A 14,550-nucleotide genomic window follows, 5' to 3' on the forward strand; every position below is an offset into this window, starting at 1 on the left:
ATATATGAGGAAATTGGTGCTGGGTTGGACAAGATCTTACCCTCTCCAGTTTCAGATCTTTGTAGCACAGTGATGTTACCAATTTTGTATATAAACTTTATTTTAATTAGCTGTCTTTATGAAACAAGCCAAGAAATATTTTGATTTGGAATTACTGTTGTAAGGGCCCACCCACCCAGTATCTAAATAATTACTTAGCCAAAAATACTGAACATACCTAGGTGACTCTCAGAACATTCATAAAAAGAGGCTAAATAAAGAAAATATAATGCCAATTCCAGTTTGCTATAAAAAGAAGAAATAAGCAAAGTTGGAAAATAAAATGTTAAACATTTTTCAGTCACAGGACAAGCAAATGGCTGTTTTAATTAGAGTTTAATTATCCCTAAGGATAAATCTTTTTTTTTTTTTTTTAAGAGAAAGAGAAACATCAGTGTGTGGTTGCCCCTCACATGGCCCCCACCAGGGACCTGGCCTGCAACCCAGGCATGTGCCCTGACTGGGAATCAAACCTGTGACCCTTTGGTTCGAAACCCGTGCTCAATCCCCTGAGCTAACACCAGCCAGGGCCCTAAGGATAAATCTTAAAAAACCAATGTTGAGTCCTGACTGGTGTGGCTTAGTGGGGGGTCATCGTCCCACAAACCAAAAGTTCACCAGCTCAATTCACTGTCAGGCACATGCCTAGGTTGCAGGCCAGTTGGGGGCGTGCAAGAGGCAACCAATCATTGTATCTCTTGCACATGGATGTTTCTTTCTCTCTCTCCTCCTTTCCCCATCTCTCTAAAAAATAAATAAAACCTTTTAAAAATACAAAAGAGGAAGGCAGACAATAAACAAACTGGAAAACAAATTACCCATGTTGAGTTTGATAAGTCTGTGCCACATTGAAGGTGGAAAGGCCTAGAATAAAATTGAGTATTCAGTCTGGAGTACAAGAAGAAAGCGAGGTCTAAAGGCAGCACATTTATGAGAAAAGGAGGTGCTTCTTAACAGGAAACTTGTTTTTAAAGAGTGTATTGAGGAAAATTGTCCAGGAAAGCATATTGAAGAAAAAGGAAAACAAGGGACAAGAGTGTTACAGAAGCCAAAGAAGGGAGCCGTGAGGAAGGAGGGCAGAGGGTTGGGTCTGTCAGACGCTACAGAAAGGTCAGGAAGCATCAGAGTGAAGGAGAGGCGTATTTTAAATATTAAAATGGAACATTGCATTACTGTTAATGTAATAATAGCAAAGTCGTCTACAGTATCTGTTACCTTGGCTCTTTTTGCTCTTCTCTTTTAGCTACCATCGTCCATGATGCTAACTTTGAGAGAGGAACTAAACAACCCTCCAAAACAGGGCACTTTTTTGCTGCTTCAGTCTGCAGAACGCCACGGCGGGCACTGAGCACTCACCAGCACAGCCGGAACCTCGTCCTCGGGGATGGGCTTCTGGGGTGAACAGCACTTCTGTGAATGTAGCGTTTCACTGGAATGGATTCTCAAATCTGAACACTGCCAGTGCTTGAACTTTTTAACGGTGCAGCATATTTGAGCACTCTCCCCTCAGCAGCCACAAATGGTCTGGGCCACTTGCAGGTTCAAGATGTTACCGGCTGCACCATACCCTCACCCCCAGGTGACTGACCGCCTGTGCTGAGGCACAGTTCGCACCATTAGCCTTATCTGCTCTGTCCTGGTCGCGAGCCCCGTTGTGGAGGCACTAAATTCCAGCCGTGGAATCCAGTGGATGGTGGGGAAAACCAAGAGGGCCCCAACCTTCTGGCAAAGGAGCCCCCATTCCAGGGGAAGCCCTCGTGCCACACTGGCGTGTCGGCGTTGCACTAGACCTCTCGTAACAGCAGTGCAGTCCTTCTCAGGACGCCCGGCCTGAAAGCGGCTCGGGATCTGACAAGTGCTTGCTTCCTGTTTTGACACAGGTTATCCTGATTTTTACTTTTTTTAAAAAGTCTTGAAGAAGTAATGGAAAATTCTGTTCACTCTGACCTGCAACCAGATTTCAAGTTGGAAAAATACAAAAGCATATATTTTTTATATATACAAAACCAGAAAAGCCTTTATGTTAATGCCAACTTGAAGGAAAACTAACCCATGGCTTAACTGTTAAAAGCTGTTGTACTTACATTGTACCAAATGACACTGTAAATCATTTTGACCAGGAGATCCATTCCCCCAAAAAGCAGAGGTGTAGCAACTCTGAGGGAGCACGTGTGTGCCACCAGCCCCCACACTTTCGGGCAGAATCACAGCAAGGTCCTGGGGTGTTACACCTGGTGCTAAGTAGGACAGGTCTTTGGAGAAGCAACGAGGAGGAGAACAGCCGTGACCCGCCGCTCCTCTCTTCCTCGGCACAGACAACCATCCTGTCCTGTTGCCCATCTGTGACAGCTTCCACCCCACCCCTCCCCACTCCTCCCAGCTGGAGCCAGTGTCGTCGGGGCCTGGGCTCAGGGCCACCCTGTTTTTTGTGATATATAGTAATATGATTTCCTAAAACATGATTCAGTTGCTTTCTTTGAATTTTTGTTGAAAACCTCAGAGCTTCACTATTTCCCTCTAATTCCTGTCCACACTAAGTGGAAGGAAAAAATAGTTTCTATTTAACTGATGAATGTGGCTTTTTCTCTTTCATGTTCAGAGAATTGAGGCTGCTCTATAGATTTCCACAGTCCCTGTTGTTCTTTATGTAATTCCAGTAGATTCTTGTTTTTCTCCTTTCATGTCCATTATTATTTCCTGAAGAATCCAAGTGTCATGTCAAAACAAAGCTAAAGCAACCGTAAGGAGTAGAGTCCTCTGTCTGTCTGGGGAATGGGAGGTACTGGAGTTCTCAGTTACTGTCCGATGCTTTATGGCTCTAGAGAGATGTACTGGGTTCACATCTCCCTGAAGCTGCGGGAACATCCGGCGGGACTGCCGGCAACGTAAGTGGCGACTGTAGAAGCTGTTAGAGGTCTGCATACACGGTGGCCTCCCATTCACTGCTAACTTGACTTCTAACCTTTCTGTCTTGTTGGTTTGGAGATGAGTTGGCTTATGCCAGAATCCTCTGTGGCTTACAATGACATTTCCAAACCCTTCCTTCACTGCCTTTTTTTTCCTTAATGTGCCAAGCTTAAAATGGGGTTTGATTTCCTGAGTTACTTGTCTGTTTTCGATGTGCCACCGATGAATCTAGTTAATCTTTCATCTCATTCATGTTCCTTTGGAACAAAATACTTTGGGGGTCAAGTCTTTTCAGGTGTTTTATATATATGTATATATATATAAAGGATTTTGTGTCCTTTCTGTGTAAGTAACAATTCACAATCATGCTGTATAGAAGAAGTAAAAGCCTGATATATTGTACTTCAGAATGTTTCCCTCGTGTACAGAATCTCCTTGTAAAATAAGTGATTGCATTGTATATCAGTCTTCCTACCAACATTAATTATTAAAGTATTTTAGAATTTTAAAAAAACTGTATTCTGGTATAAAGTGTTTATGTGCTACCTTATTCCAAAAGATTTAAGCCAGCTTAAAAATGATACCTGAAGCCCTGGCTGGTGTAGCTCAGTGGATTGAGCGCAAGCCTGAGAGCCAGACGATCGCCTGGTTCGGTTCCTGGTCAGGGCACATGCCTGGGATGCAGGCCAGGTTCCCAGTGGGGGACACATGAGAGGCAACCATACATTGATATTTCTCTCCCTCTCTCCTTCCTTTCCCCTCTAAAGATAAATAAATAAAATCTTTAAAAAATGATACCTGAAATCTAGTGCAAGACATCCTCAGTGAGAAGTCGATGGGAAGGGGTGGGGAGGAAATAATATAACATTGAGTGTGGCCAGAGATGAAGGCTGGTCATGTTGGTGACTGACTGAGTGCACACGTGTGGAAAAAGAATAGGCTTCAGAGAGGAGAGCCAGCGCGAAACCCGTGGTGGGTACCAGGTAATGTACTCAGCACTTTAACCTGTTTACCCTTGACTGGCAGGTAAGTAGAAATACTGTATTTTGTGGTGTATACAATGTGCATCCACGTTTTTGGCCCAAACTTTCAGGAAAAAAATTTTTTTGTTTTAAACAAAACCATTTATTGTATTCCAGGGCATTATTTTGCATACTTTCTAGAGTTATACTTTCAATGCATAAGCAAAAATAAAAGAATTAAAAACATTTATAGATACAGAATTTGTATTACCCATGTAAAGTGTGCATCCTTGTTTTTCCCTCAAAAACTTGGGCAAAAAAGTGCACATTATACATGGTAAGATGTGGTACACTTGTTTCACCAGTGGAGAAACTAAGAGGGGAGGTTGCTTCCCCAAGGTCAAAGCAGATTGTAGAATCACTCTGCATATATTCAAGGACAAGCAGTTGCATCCCAGCCATCCCTACAAGGGTTAGTTGCGTGGACCACACGTACGTAACTAGACCTCGGCCTGACGTCACAATAAGTGTTCGTGCCTAATCTGCTCCATGGCTAGCAGCCCAGTTTCATTCCTTGTGGCCTCACTAGTGACTCACTTTCTACCTGTCACTTTGGAGACTGGTCTTGATTAGTGCACCACCCTTTACTAAGGGTTTAAAGAAACCATGAGTCAGAATTCCTGTCGTTGTGTTTCACCTGCTTCCAGATTTTCCTTCTGTTAGTTCTCCAGAGAGCCCTCAAATTGCCATTACCCCTTTTAAGGTTAAACATTGTCTTCAGAAGGGTGTTTTACATCGCCTGGTGTTGGCTGAAACAGTGAGTTTGCCATTCATAAGGATTTAGATTACTGTACCCCAGGAGAGGGAGACTGGCGTAGAATGAGAAGTTTGGAAAACCACTATCAAAAAGGGGAAGTCCGTGGATACTAAGTGGGAGGGGATGAGATAGGAAGTGTACTTAGAAAAGATGAGAATGTACAACAAAGAACAGCCAAGCCCAGAAACCAAAACACAGCTGACTACAGATTGAATGCCAGCTCTAGGAAGCCTGATGGGAAAAGCAGGAACCACCAGCAACCTGTACCACTTCATACATCTCTCCTGTGCGGATACCAGTAATGTCTTCCCCCAAGAATTTTTGCCTCCCTCATAAAACATAGAGGTCATCTGACAGGGACAGACACTCAGTTTCCTTCCATCTGGTGCTGAAGAGACAGACACACACCACTATTTATTCACTAATTTGTTTAATGTTTATCTCCTTCCTACAACCACCGCCCCTCCCCCCGCAAGTCTTCCTTGGGCCCTATTTTCTCTTCAACCTATTGCCCTAGCTCCAGCTTTTCCTATACTCCCTTCACATAATCTGTATTAACAACTTAAATTTCTGTGAAGTCCAAGCAGTTGAGCTAAAGGAGTAACAAGTACAAGTGAAAGACCTGATGGTAAACTGGACAACAGGCTTCTTGACAGTGGTTATGACCTGTGGTCTGTGCGCACTGCTTGCCATTTCTAAAGCCATGTTCGCTCAGCTCATTAAAATCTAAGTCTCACCCTGGCCAGGTGGCTCAGCTGATATAGAGCATAGTCCCATGCCAAAAAGGTTGCTGGTTTGCTTCCAGTCAGGGTTCATACCTAGTTTGGGTTCAATCCTGGTTCTAGACTTGCAGAGGAGGTAACTGATCAGTGTATCTCACATCGATGCTTGCTTTCTACCTCTCTTGCCCCCACAGTCTACTTTCTCACTTAGAGACCACCACTGTATGGTCAGCCTCCCAAGCCTAAAATGGTGGTATTGTCTGCAAGTTTCTTACCTCAAAGGTCCAGTAAGACAACAAATTCTGTGCATTTTCTACCTCAGAAATGTCTCCTGATTTATTTATCTCCTCTTGCCTTGTTTACCATCAAAGTTTGGAGGACCTCCAGCCTCTCTGATCTATCCTGCCACAAGAGTTACCTTTCTATTTTTTTTTATTTAAATATCTTTAGAGAGGAAGGGAAGGAGAGAGGGAGAGAAATATCAATGTATGGTTGCCTCTTGTGAGTCCCCTGCTGGGATCTGGCCTGCAACCCAGGCATGTGCCCTGACTGGGAATCAAACCGGGACCCTTTGGTTCCCAGGCCCGCGCTCAATCCACTGAGCTACACCAGCCAGGGCTAGAGTTACCTTTCTAAAATGCAAAGACAGTCATGGCAACCCTTCACTTCACAACTTACCGGCCTCTAGCTACCCAGATCAAATTTAAACTCAGCCTGGACTACAAGATATTTTGTAATTCAGTTCTTGCCAACTTTGCAGTCTCATGAAAAATCCAGGCACTTCTCCTGTTAATCTTCCTCATCACGCCGACTGCTCACCCTTTCCGGGAGACCGCAGCTCTGCCAGTTCCTCCACCTGGAATGCTGTCCTCAGTCACACTCCGCCATCACCCCACCACCCCTGTACGATTCCTTCAAGTTTTAGCTCAAATTTTAACTTCCTAGGAAAACCCCCTTTGCCTTTAGCATATTGGTCAGTTGCTCTGTTGTCTACATTCTCAGGATACTGTATTCAGGCCAGATAGCACACACCGAGTAGGAGTGTGTTTCGTTGTCGTGACTATTTCCCTACCGTGAGTTCTCAAGGATAGAAAGAGGTATTTCATCTAGAATCCTTGATGTGGCAGGTCCAATAAATAAGTCATATCCCCTAAGTAAATGCTGAGTGAGTATTTGAAACATAACTGAATGCTGGTAATAGCACCAGAGAAGTAGCAGAATTATTTGCCTTTCTTCCTCTAAACTACTCGTTCTCAAACATTTTGGTTTTGCAGTCCCCTTAAGAACTTTACAAAGTATTCAGAACCCCAAAGAATTTTCGTATCTGTGGATGATATCTACTGATACTACACTAAAACCAGACATTTCAAAAATATTTACAATACCTTTCAAAATAACACATTACATATTACTAATACGTTTTTGTGAAAAATGTCTATTTTCCCAAAATAGTGAAAAGAGTGGCAGTGTTTTATACATTAATTTTTTGAAAATCTCTTAGATGTCTGGTTTAATAGAAGACAGCTCAATTTTCATATCCACTTCTGCACCCAGTCTGTTACTATGTGTTGTTTTGGTTTAAGTGAATAAAGAAAATCCAGTCTCACACAGATATACAGTTGGTAAAGATGTCAGCTGTTCCGTCAAGTAAAATGATTTTCTATGAAAAAAATGTGGCTATTTCAGCTCATAATGCAATCACATAAGTTCTTTTTGGGGGGGGGTAACCACTGTACCTTGGTATGCAGCAAAAGTGCTTTATATATATTTCTCACTTTGTCACTCAGAAAATTAAAAAGTTGGATACTCAAAAGTCAAGAATAAAATTAATGATTATTCTTCAAGGACATTCCTAGATGAATGTGACTTTTAGAAAAAATAAATTTATGATGATGAAAAAAACATTACAAGTACAGTTTGGTTACAGGATCTGGAGATACACTGAGGTACCAGCAAATTTACCCACGATTTCATTTTACATGAGTGCAGAGTCAAAACAGTGGAAAGGGCAAAGAAAGTATTATTATGAGAGTTTTGACCTCACGGACACCCAAAAGAATCTTGGGGACCCCAAGGGCTGCCAACTACACTTTGAGAGCCATTGCCCCGGGACCTGTTTGCATCTTACAATCTGGGTAAAAATGCCATTGTTTTAGAAGTGCTGTGATAGTAAATAATGTAGGTAAAACACTAAGCACAAACTCTTATAGAATATCATAAATTTTTCTACTCATAGTCCAGCTGTAATAGCTGTCAATTTATCTAACATTTATTCATCTAACACCACATTCAAAATTGTGTCACATTTGTAACATTGTATCACATTTGTAATACGTATCTTAAGAAATCTTTATTTTGCCTAATTCTTTATATTAGGGGTGTGTGTGTTAAAATACACTTAACATAAATTTGACCATTTCAACCATCCGTACGTGTATAGTTCAACAGTATTGTACATTGACATTGTGCATAACAGGCTTTTAATTTTAGTCAATTCGCACAGGAGCGCTCGTCTTATTTACCTACGGATTTATCAAACGTTTACTTCATGTGTAACAAGGCAGATTCAAATCCCTTTTTAGACTTTCCGCATTTCTCTAGATGTCTTTGTCTATTTTTCTTACTTCTTACGCCAAAGTTATTTTTGGCGAGTTACTTCAGCGGCCCATTCTCCACATTGGGTGAACTAAGTGTAGAGGAGTAAGTCCGCTATTAAACAGTACCTAGCAGCCTACGTAATTAACTCAGTTGCTGTAATTTACGTTCCCTAGCAAAGTCGCGAGGAAGACTCTCCTGTCGCGAGAATCCTCTGGGCCGGGAAGGGGTGGGGCTTAACCGGCAGCAGATTCCTAGCATCCTTAGCGAATTTACCTAACTACGCCTGGCGCGGCGCAGGCGCAATAAGCATATCCGCTCGCTCCAAAAGGTATAAATAAGGGTGACTTGGCACGCTCGGTCTTTTCGGGGAAGAATTTTGTTCAGCTTCGGTGGTATTCGGTGAGTGTTTTATCTGCCTAGTTTCACCTCCAGGTCCAGTAGCCTGGACTTGCCAACCAATCTTTCTTGTGGCTACGATACTGTTTAGAAGGGTTTCCTTTAGTGCTGCGTTAACGGCTGTTAACTCGTGCAATGGGACTGGTCGGGTGTGGGCCGTTGAGGTCTCGCGTTCCGCGGGTAATGGCCGTAACCACCGGGCGCGAGCGCCGACCTGCCACTCTATTGTTCGAGACGCTGAAAACGCAGCTTCACCTCACCCTCACCAGGTCTTTCGATTATTACCCTGTCTCCTCGCAGTCGCGTTGTTATCCTCTGTGGACTTGCACGCAGGCCATTTTGTTGCCGACCCCCATCACGTTTGAGGACTGATTTCGAAACGGAAGGCTCTCGTTTCTTCCGCCAACTTTGTCATATAGCGGTAATTTCAGGGCCTCAGATTGCTGCCTAAACAGCTCTGCATTTACCATTTCTTGAGCAGCACGCTAATCACATGTTGTAGCTTCCAGGCGTGTTTGTGTTGCTTGACTGACAAGACTGCTAGTCAGTCTTTAAGTCGAATTTTGTTGCCTTTGGGGAGTTCAGGATGCCCCACAAACTGGATATCCCTGGGAAGTCGCTGCGGTCTGCATGAAATTAATGCTTAGCACAATAGTCTGAATTAGATTACGTAACCAACGTGGATACCCCGGGGAGGTCGCTCTCCCCGGGCTCTGTCCAGGTGGCGTAGGGGAGCATAGGGCTCTGCCCTGTGATGTACAGTCCCTTTCCACAACGTTGGAGAGAAAGCCGGGCCTTGAGTCTGCGCCTGCATATTCCTACGGCTTCTCAGAGTCCTTTGGACAATGACTGAGGAGACAAACCATGCAGGAAACATCTCTAGAGCAGCAGTTTTCAACCGGTGTGCAGTACCTAGCTTTACTTTGGGGCACTGATCTCCTTAGATTGTCAAATTTGAAAAAATGACAGCCAACACAATAGCTGTTAACTGTGAATGGATGAGAATAAGCTCTTTACCTACCTTGTTTTGCAGCCTTTGATCAAGATTCCAAATACCTTGATTTGGGGTGAGTACATTTATGAATTGAATTTGGCTTTTCATGAAGGTGCTGTTGCTGGCTAATGCATCCAGATAGTGCTAGTTTTTGTAGGTATGTTGTCGATGGCTTATATGTATGTTCATGTTTTGGGATCCCCCCCCCAGCAAAACTGCTAAGATTTTCACATTAACTCTTATTTGAGAGGAAATTTCTACTTAGCAAATGAAAAAAATTGTGATAGCTTAGATGACCTGACCAGTCACATCCAAGCTGACACGTGAGTCATTTGATGTGCACGCCCCCCCCCCCCCCAGTCCATCCACAGCGGATGAGGGTTTGGTCTCCTGCACAGCCCCTCCTCCTGGTGTCCTCCTGGTCCTTGAGTTGTCGCGGGGCATGTGCACCTGCATTCTCCAGCAATGACTTGAATAACAGTGATGAAGTAGGTAAACCATGAAGTAGTCCATAGTAATGACTGGTTTGGAATTGGTTTCAATGAGCTACTAAACCAGCAGGCCTCCCCATACCTATATATATGTAATATGAGAGGAAGAGGAAACTTTTTTTATGGACATCTCCTTCAAAGGTTTTGAGGGGTAATGCTGTTCAGCAGTACTGTCTTACTCCAGTTTGTGATTAATCAGGTAATGTGGGTATCCCTGGGAAGTTGTGGCATGGATGAAATTAACTTCTGGCACAGTGGTCTGTGAATTAGATTATGTAACCAACGTGGATACCCCAGGAGGTCGCTCTCCCCGGGCTCTGTCCAGGTGGCGTAGGGGAGCATAGGGCTCTGCCCTGTGATGTACAGTCCCTTTCCACAACGTTGGAGAGAAAGCCGGGCCTTGAGTCTGCGCCTGCATATTCCTACGGCTTCTCAGAGTCCTTTGGACAATGACTGAGGAGACAAACCATGCAGGAAACATTTCTGGAGCAGTAGTTTTCAGCCAGTGTGCAATACCTAACTTTAGTCAGAGTCATTTAGCTCCTTTAAGTTTGTCGAATTTCTTAAAAATAATAGCAGCCAATGTAATACCTGTTCAGTGTGAAGGAATAAAAATATAAGTTCTTTATCTACCTTGTATTGCAGCCTTTGGTCAAGATTCCAAATACTTTGATTTTGAGGTAAGTAATTTATGAATTAGATTTGGCTTTTCATGGAGGTGCTGTTTCGAGTTCATGTATCCAGATAAAATGCTACATTTTTGTGGGCATGTTGATGTAGTTTAGAGGTATAATAATGTTTTGGGGAGATGTCCTTTTTCTCCCCCCAGTAAAACTGCTGAGATTGTCATGTTAACTCATTTAATAAAAGAGAAATTTCTACTTAGCAAGTGAAAAAATTACAGCTTGGATTGACCTGACGAGTCACATCCAAACTGACAACGTGGGTCATTTGATGTGCCCGCCCCTCCGAGTCCATCCACAGCAGAGGGGGGTTTGGTCTCCTGCACAGCCCCTCCTCCTGGTGCCGGAGTTGTCACCGGCATGTGCACCTGCATTCTCCAGTGAACTGAATAACAGTGACGAAGTAGGTAAACCATGAAGTAGTCCATAGTAATGACTGGTTTGGAATTGATTACAATGAGCTGCTAAACCAGCAGGTCTCCCCACACCTACATGTGTAGTGAGGTGAAGAAGAAAGGTGTTTGTGTTTGTTTTGTTTTTAATGGACATCTCTTTCAAAGGTTTTGAGGGGTAATGCTGTTCAGTGGTATTGCCTTACTCCAGTTTGTGATTAATCGGGCAGTGTGGGTATCCCTGGGAAGTTGTAGTCGGGTTGAAATTAACTTCTGGCACAGTGGCCTGTGAATTAGATTATATAACCAACGTGGATACCCCGGGAGGTCGCTCTCCCTGGGCTCTGTCCAGGTGGCGTAGGGGAGCATAGGGCTCTGCCCTGTGATGTACAGTCCCTTTCCACAACGTTGGAGAGAAAGCCGGGCCTTGAGTCTGCGCCTGCATATTCCTACGGCTTCTCAGAGTCCTTTGGACAATGACTGAGGAGACAAACCATGCAGGAAACATCTCTAGAGAGCAGCCTTCAGCTGTTTTTTAAATATTCAGAACCTGGCTTTAGGCACTGGCCTCTTCTCCCTTAAGATTGCCTCATTTTAGCCCTGGCTGGTGTGGCTCAGTGGACTGAGTGCTGGCCTGAGAACCAAAAGGTCGCTGGTTCAATACCCACTCAGAGCACATGCAGGGTTGTGGGCCCAGTCCTCCAGTTGGGTGTGAACCAGAGGCAACTGATCAGTGTTGTAACTCTCAGTCATGGATGTTTTGTTTCTTTCTCTTTCCCTCTCTAAAAATAAATCTTAAAAACTAAAAAAGTTAATTTTTTTTTTAAATGACAACAACCAACACAGTAGCTGTTAGGTTCAAATGAATGAAAATTAAGTTCTCTACTACCTTGTTTTGCAGCCTTCCATCGAGATTCCAGTTAAGTTGATTGGGGTAAGTAAGTCTGTGAATTGATTCTGGCTTTTCAGCAAGGTGCTTTTGCTGGTTAATGTGTCTAGACAGGCACTGATGTTTAAGTTCTATGTTCCCGTTTTGGGGAGATGCTGCCCCCCCCCCAGTAAAACTGCTAAGATTTGCATGTTAACTCTCATTTGACAGAGGGGAAATTTATACTTAGCAAATGGAAAAATTGTGATAGCTTGGATTGACCTGACGAGTCACATCCAAACTGACAACGTGAGTCATTTGATGTGCCCGCCCCTCCGAGTCCATCCACAGCAGAGGGGGGTTTGGTCTCATGCACAGCCCCTCCTGGTGCCGGAGTTGTCACCAGGCATGTCCACCTGTATTCTCCAACAATGAACTGAATAACAGTGATGAAGTAGGTAAACCATGAAGTAGTCCATAGTAATGACTGGTTTGGAGTTGATTGCAATGAGCTACTAAACCAGCAGGCCTCCCCACACCTCCATGTGTAGTGTGAAAAGAAGAAACTTTTTTTAATGAAAATCTTTTTTGAAGGTATTGAGGGGTAATGCTGGTTAGCAGTAGTATTGTCTTAACTCCACTTTGTGATTAATAAGGAAGTTATCTCTGGGAGGTTGCTGTGGTCTAGATGAAATTAACCTCTAGCACAGTGGTCTGTGAATTAGATTACGTGACCAATGTGGATACCCCGGGAGGTCACTCTCCCTGGGCTCTGCCCTGTGATGTACAGTCCCTTTCCACAACGTTGGAGAGAAAAGCCGGGCGTTGTTTGCGCCTGTATATTCCTACAGCTTCTCAGAGTCCTTAGGACAGTGACTGAGGAGGCAAACCACGCAGGAAACATTTAGTATGCTAAGATTTAAAATTCTTTTAAATTTTAGATTCTACAAGGTCTGTCCGGAAAAAGTCCAGTCATTATTAATGTAACGAGAACCGATACTACCTGGCAGCCAGGGAGAGTGGACTGGAATCCATATGTGAACGATGAAGACTTCACTGTACTAGTCTGTGGGCCATAGACGCTGTTGAGTGAGCATCTACATTCTGTGGCCATCACATTCAAAATGACTGAGCGAGTAGAGCAACGAATCTGCATCAAATTTTGTGTTAAGCTTGAACATTCCTCAGCGGAAACAATTCGAATGATTCAGAAGGCTTTTGGGGACGATGCAATGAGTGCAGCACAAATAAAAGTGTGGCACAAACGCTTCAAAGATGGTCGAGAGTCTGTTGAAAGTGACCCACGTTCTGGAAGGCCTGCGACAAGCAGAACACCTGAGAATGTCGAACGTGTGCGCGCTGCCATCAGCAAAGACCTGCACCTGACAGTGCGGGAACTAGGAGCTGATCTGGGGATTCCCAAAACTACCGTGTCTGAGATTTTGACACGTGATCTTCGCATGAAACGTCTTGTAGCATAATTCATACAAGAGCAGAAGGAACACAGTGCTGCATTGCAACAGCTCGACCCCAACCACTACCAACGTACCAGATTTCCTCAAGAAGGTCGTGACCAGAGATGCATGGTGGGTCTAGGTCTGTGATCCAGAAACAAAGGCCCAGCCTTCCAGTGGGAGGTGTCAGCCATCACGAAACAAGTTGCCCTTCCAGGGCAAACGGTAAGGATTACTACCTCAGTGTTCTTTTTTGAGAGCAGCAATATGATGGAAACAGCCGCAACTCTGGGCAACCGGTGGTTGGCAGCTTCTTCATGACAACATGCCTGCTCATGCATTAAGACTCGTGCAGAGTTTTTTGGGGAACCATCAACTCAGCCCTTCTACATCCCGCATTTGTTTCTCTGCAACTTCTGGCTTTTCCCAAAACTAAAATCACCTTTGAAAGGGAAGAAATTTCAGACTGTTGATGAGATTCAGGAAAATGGGATGGGGCAGCTAATGGCAGTTCCAACAATGGATTTTGCAGAGTGTTTTGAACAGTGGAAGAGATGCTGGATTAACTGAGGTCCTAGGGGTCCTACTTTGAAGGAGACTGAGGCGTCATTGTCCTATATACTGTATTTCTTGTGTCTTCAGAAAAAGTACGTTTTTTCATAGTGAATGGCTGGATACTTTCTAGACAGGCCTCATAAATATGCATCTAATATTTTTTTCTGTTTTCATTCAGGAGAGAAGAGGAGCCTCACCTTAATTTTTGGCAGCTGGCAATTTTTTTGAGTCCTTTATTTGAGAGGGAAAGTTTGTAAAGTGACGTTATTTTTGGAAGTTATTTTAATAACTGCCCTCTGGCATAAAGGGAAGAGGGGGGCAGAACTGCAAACCCTTGGGCGTAGCTCCAGGCATTTATTAACTAATAGACTAACAGAACGTTTCAGTGGCCAGGTGGCCCATTTAAGGTTCTTAAGGAATTGCAGGATGCACTTTTCGTGTGAGGTTTATTAAAACAGTATGGTCCGTGGACCTAGACACCTCAGAATTTTTCAAAATACCTGAGGTAAAAAATTGAAAAAAGTTGATACTTGGTCTTTTTAAACCCTTCAAGTTGGTTTTCTAACTTGCAGTGGTGGACAGAAAGAAGCCTGTGAGAGCCTAGATGTTTTTATTAAAGCTCCATTTTTAATGTACTTACGAATTGTAATAAAGGCAACTATACATTATGCA

The 14,550-nt window shown here is 43.6% G+C and overlaps 1 protein-coding gene, 1 long non-coding RNA gene, 3 other non-coding genes and 1 pseudogene across 12 annotated transcripts in view; all 6 read left to right on the forward strand.

Moving 5' to 3' along the window:
- The window catches only part of PHACTR4 (phosphatase and actin regulator 4), an 84,007-nt gene extending 81,244 nt beyond the window's left edge, over positions 1 to 2,763 (forward strand). For all 6 annotated transcript variants that reach the window (XM_037057171.1, XM_037057172.1, XM_037057168.1 and 3 more), the window contains one exon: positions 1,283 to 2,763. In XM_037057171.1, coding sequence (XP_036913066.1) covers positions 1,283 to 1,298 — 16 coding nt within the window. In that variant the 3' untranslated portion in view covers positions 1,299 to 2,763. The remainder of the gene's footprint in view (positions 1 to 1,282) is intronic.
- Positions 2,764 to 8,334: 5,571 nt separating this feature from the next.
- Positions 8,335 to 14,550, forward strand: LOC118994549 (uncharacterized). 3 transcript variants are annotated; one of them, XR_005068078.1, is made up of 6 exons: positions 8,335 to 8,444; positions 8,742 to 8,862; positions 9,475 to 9,508; positions 10,572 to 10,606; positions 11,903 to 11,935; positions 12,811 to 14,550. It is a non-coding gene; the product is annotated as an uncharacterized LOC118994549 (long non-coding RNA). The 3 variants fall into 3 exon arrangements; XR_005068076.1 differs by lacking the exon at positions 8,742 to 8,862 and having other exon boundaries at positions 8,348 to 8,444; XR_005068077.1 differs by lacking the exon at positions 8,335 to 8,444 and having other exon boundaries at positions 8,465 to 8,862.
- On the forward strand, positions 9,116 to 9,320 carry LOC118994599 (small nucleolar RNA SNORA73 family). Its single transcript, XR_005068106.1, has one exon. It is a non-coding gene; the product is annotated as a small nucleolar RNA SNORA73 family (small nucleolar RNA).
- LOC118994598 (small nucleolar RNA SNORA73 family) lies at positions 10,206 to 10,409 on the forward strand. Its single transcript, XR_005068105.1, has one exon. It is a non-coding gene; the product is annotated as a small nucleolar RNA SNORA73 family (small nucleolar RNA).
- Positions 11,308 to 11,511, forward strand: LOC118994597 (small nucleolar RNA SNORA73 family). The gene has a single exon (XR_005068104.1). It is a non-coding gene; the product is annotated as a small nucleolar RNA SNORA73 family (small nucleolar RNA).
- LOC118994581 (uncharacterized) lies at positions 12,604 to 12,775 on the forward strand (annotated as a pseudogene).

This window comes from Sturnira hondurensis, unplaced genomic scaffold (genome assembly GCF_014824575.4).
Source record: "Sturnira hondurensis isolate 20B ecotype Veracruz unplaced genomic scaffold, ASM1482457v3 Scaffold0009516, whole genome shotgun sequence".
NCBI lineage: Eukaryota > Metazoa > Chordata > Mammalia > Chiroptera > Phyllostomidae > Sturnira > Sturnira hondurensis.